At 53.7% G+C, this 4,169-nt stretch overlaps 1 protein-coding gene across 1 annotated transcript; it reads left to right on the plus strand.

The window, feature by feature from the left end:
- Positions 1-220: 220 nt before the first annotated feature.
- On the plus strand, positions 221-1,629 carry LOC125286832. Its single transcript, XM_048232142.1, has 2 exons — positions 221-553; positions 676-1,629. Exons 1-2 carry the CDS (start codon positions 221-223, stop codon positions 1,627-1,629), a joined length of 1,287 nt encoding a protein of 428 aa, XP_048088099.1.
- The last annotated feature ends 2,540 nt before the right edge of the window (positions 1,630-4,169 follow it).

Raw genomic sequence — 4,169 nt, forward strand, 5'->3', positions numbered from 1 at the left:
CCCTGCTCCTCCACTGGGTAGGGGCTTCGTTGCTCCCTCTGCGGTCTCCATCTCTCCACAACTCTGGCAGAACATCATTCAAGGTAAAGACGTTAATCTCGCTTCCTTGTTATTGCCATCTCCCGCTGTCGACTGCGGTGACGTCTCAGTCATCCTCAAAAATTCCGACCCGAGGCTTTCAAAGAGCCTGTCGTTCTGTGACTTCGTGATTGCCTTCGGTATGTACCGCGATGTCCTCTGCAGTGCCTTCCCTGATCGCCGACTGGAACTGGACACGTATCTCGCCATGATGGCCGATTTTAATCAGCGTTATGGGGGTGCCCTGTTCTATCAATATCACAACTCGTTCTCCGCAAAGTCTGCTTCCTACATTTCCCTCTACAATTCCCGTTTAGACTGGTCCGTCGTCGACACGGAGCTGCTGGTCAGGCACTTCAGCAATCAGCGATCGCTCAGCTGCAATATTTGTAGCTCCCACGGCCACTTGGCCAGTCTGTGTCCTCAGACAGTCTTCAGCGCACCTTCTGTTCCGGCCACTGCCCGGGGTGACGGCGTAAGGGCTCCTCTCGATAGGCAGGGGCGGCCCGTTTCCTACTTTAACGGGCTCGCTATTTGCAACAATTTTAACGAGGGCGTCTGCTCCCATACTAACTGTCTTTTCTCCCATGTCTGTAGCCAGTGCAAGGACCCTCATCCAAAGTCCGTCTGCCCCCCTCGCGTAAGGCCGCCACGGGGAGGAAAAGTGGTTTCTGCAAAGAAATTCTAGCGTCTCACCCGTCCACGCCTATTAATGTATCCGTTTTGTCATATTATCTCTCTGCCCATCCTGACTCTGTGTTTGTTGATTTTTTGCTCACTGGTCTCTCTCAGGGGTTTAGGGTTGGTGTCCTGTCCCCCCTCTCTGACTCGTACGTGGCTAGGAACCTGCAGTCTGCCCTGGCCGAACCTTCTGTCGTGTCTGAACTCCTGTCCAAGGAACTTAATAAAGGCTATGTTCTCGGCCCTTTCTCTGTCCCTCCTTTCTGCCCCTTCCGCGTTAATTCCCTCGGCGTGGCCACTCGGAAGTACTCCGGTAAGAAAAGGCTGATTTTTGACATGTCCTCGCCTCACTCCGACATCTGGTCCAGCGTTAATGAAATGATTCCCCTCGAACCGTTTTCACTCCACTACGCTTCCGTCGACAATGCCATTTGCCTTATTAAAATCGCCGGCAGGGGCGCTCTCCTGGCTAAGGCCGACATCACAGACGCGTTCAAGGTTATGCCGATTCATCCCGCTGATTGGCCGTTGTTCTGCGTTAAGTGGCAGTCCAACTTTTATTTCGCCGTGCGGCTCACGTTCGGCTGCAGGAGTAGTCCCCACATTTTCAATTGTCTGTCGGAAGCGCTGTGCTGGATTTTGCTCAACGTCTGCCGCCTCCCGTTCGTCCTCCACCTCCTGGACGATTTCCTGCTAATTGATTTCCCCGCGGGGTCTAGTTCAGGTCTGGACGTCCTTCGCGCTGTGTTCTTGGAGCTCGGTGTCCCTCTGTCGGCGGAGAAGACCCTGGGCCCCGTTCACTCTCTCGAATTTCTGGGCATTATCCTCGACTTCGGTTGCAATCACGGGCCTCTCTCGGGGAAAAATTAGCTAGGAAGTGTCCTCCTCATTTCTCTCCGTGGGCACGGTGACCAAGCGAGACCTTCTCTCTCTCTTGGGTCATCTGAATTTTGCCATGCGCATCATTCCGCAGGGTCGCTCCTTTATTTCTCGCCTGTTAATTCTGGCCCACTCCGTTGTCAATTTATCCGACCCCGTCGTGCTCGACCTGGGTTGTCAGTCGGATCTTGGTTTCTGGTCTAAATTGCTTACTGAATGGAACGGCATCTCATTTTTCTATAATGATCACTCTGATTCGTCTGTCTCTCTCGAGCTGTTCACGGATGCCGATCCGTCTCTCGGTTTTGGGGGGTTGTATAAAGACGCGTGGTTCGCAGAAAGATGGTCGGACGAATTTATGGCATTCGCCTCCGATGCTGCCTCTTCCGCCCTCTTCGAGCTGTATCCCATCGTGGTAGCCTGCGTACTCTGGGGTACCCACTGGTCAAGAAAGCGCATCACTTTCTTCTGTGACAATGAGGCAGTAGTGGCCATCGTAAACAAAGGTCGCTCTCGCTGCCCTAAAATAATGTCCCTTTTAAGGAGGCTCACCTGGCACTCTGTTATACACAATTTCATCGCAAATGCCATTCATGTCCCCGGATATTTTAACGTTCAAGCTGACGCCCTCTCTCGTCTCCGTTTGCAGGAATTCCACCGGCTCTGCCCTTCAGCCAACAAAGTGTCCACACCGTGCCCTCGTTTCGCCGAGCTGATCCTGGATTAAATCCTCTTTGCCTCAGTTCACTATTAGAGAAAGCCAAAGCATTATATGTTAAAAGGCGTTGCTAAGTCCACAATCAAAGCCTATAATTCAGCCTGGTCCTGGTTCTCCATATTTTGTCAGCACCATCACACACCCATCCTCCCAGTTCTCATTTCTACCGTCTGCGCTTTCCTGGTCTACTGCTTTGATCACCGCAGCCTCAAACTTGCGTCAATTCGCAAAACAGTCGCCGGTTTACAATTCCACGGCAGGCTTCACGACCCCAGTTTCCCTAGTCTGTTCTCCAACCCACAAATACGCCTTCTCCTCAAAGGCATCCAAAATTCTTCCCCGCGCTCCATTGACACTCGCCTCCCCATTACGGCGGACATTCTAAACATCATGGTGGCGGTGCTTAAACGCGGCTACCACTCAGAGTACGTTGATAGCCTGCTGGAGGCCGTCTTCCTCTCGGCTTTCTATGGCTTCATGCGGTGCGGAGAATTCACTACAAATTCTCTGTACGACCCCACGCGTAATCTCTCTCTCTCTGATCTTTCCTTTTTCCCCACTTATTTCACCATTTGTCTGAAATATTCTAAAACCGATACTTCTGGTTGTGGTACTACTATTTCAATTGTAAAAATAAACAATGCATTATGCCCGTTCGCTTCCATGGTTCATTACCTTAAATTACGGCCTCATACTTCACCAGTTTTCCCCCTATTTATCACACCAGGCGGTCCAGGCCATGACCGTCGCTGGTTCAGCAACCATCTAGCTAACGTGCTGCTCAAATGTAACCTCTCTCAAAGAGGTTCACTTCACACTCATTCCGCATTAGGCAGCCGACCGCCGCCAAAAGGGCTGTCCCGTCATCCATCAAAGCGCTAGGAAGGTGGTCATCCGGCCTACACATCATACATCAGACTAACGCCTCATGATGTTTTCGATGCTCAGAAATTACTCTCTCACGCTAACTCAGGTACCTCTTTACCTTCTCAAATTCTGGTGGCGGTGGTTAAATTCTGGCATTCGCCTGCACTAATCGCCGTAACGTATTGGGGCCCAGCATGCCGGTAGCTCGTGGTGATTTAGTCTCAGCCATGGGCCTGTTGCCCTCTTCACTGGTTGCCCAGCTCGTTCGACGCTTATGGTTCAGGTCAATACTCGCCCGTTGGCCGGCTCGTGATGCTCGTCTAGGTTGCCCTAGACGCTGGTTGCCCAGTTTGGTCCAGGTTGCCCTGAATGCCGGTTGCCCGGCCATCACTTGGTCTAGGTTGCCCTAGGCGCTGGTTGCCAGCTCACGGTCAGGTTGCCTTGGATGCGGTTGCCCGGCTTGTGGCCTTCGTCTAGGTTGCCCTAGGCGGCTGGTTGCCAGTTCGGTCCAGGTGGCCCTGGATGCGGTTGCCCGGCCGTCACATCCGTCTAGGTTGCCCTAGGCGCTGGTTGCCAACTCATGGTTCAGGTTCGCCCGTCGCCCGGTTGCCGGCTCGTGGCCTTCGTCTAGGTTGCCCTAGGCGCTGGTTGCCAGTTCGGTCCAGGTGGCCCTGGATGCGGTCGCCCGGCCGTCCACGTTGGTCTAGGTTGCCCTAGGCGCTGATTGCCCAGCTAATGGTCAGGTTGCCTTGGGCCCGGTAGCCCGGCCGCGTCGTGGTCTAGGTTGCCCTAGGCGCTGGTTGCCCAGCTCGCACAAGCACTAAAGTCCAGGTTGCTCTGGATGCGGTGGCCTGGCTCGTCCACGATGTACTAGCTTCGCTAGTCACTGGGCGCCCAGATCGTGAAGTGCTTATGGTCCAGGTTGCCCTGGGCGCCCGGTTGCCCG

This window comes from Alosa alosa, chromosome 21, assembly GCF_017589495.1.
Source record: "Alosa alosa isolate M-15738 ecotype Scorff River chromosome 21, AALO_Geno_1.1, whole genome shotgun sequence".
NCBI classification, from domain to species: Eukaryota; Metazoa; Chordata; class Actinopteri; order Clupeiformes; family Clupeidae; genus Alosa; species Alosa alosa.

Excerpts from the sequence above, each read along its gene's own strand:
- LOC125286832 (XM_048232142.1), top strand. The coding sequence starts at position 221 with ATGTACCGCGATGTCCTCTGCAGTGCCTTCCCTGATCGCCGACTGGAA. Across the intron at positions 554-675 it reads CCACTGCCCGGGGTGACGGC|CCAGTGCAAGGACCCTCATC; the intron begins GTAAGGGCTCCT and ends CCATGTCTGTAG.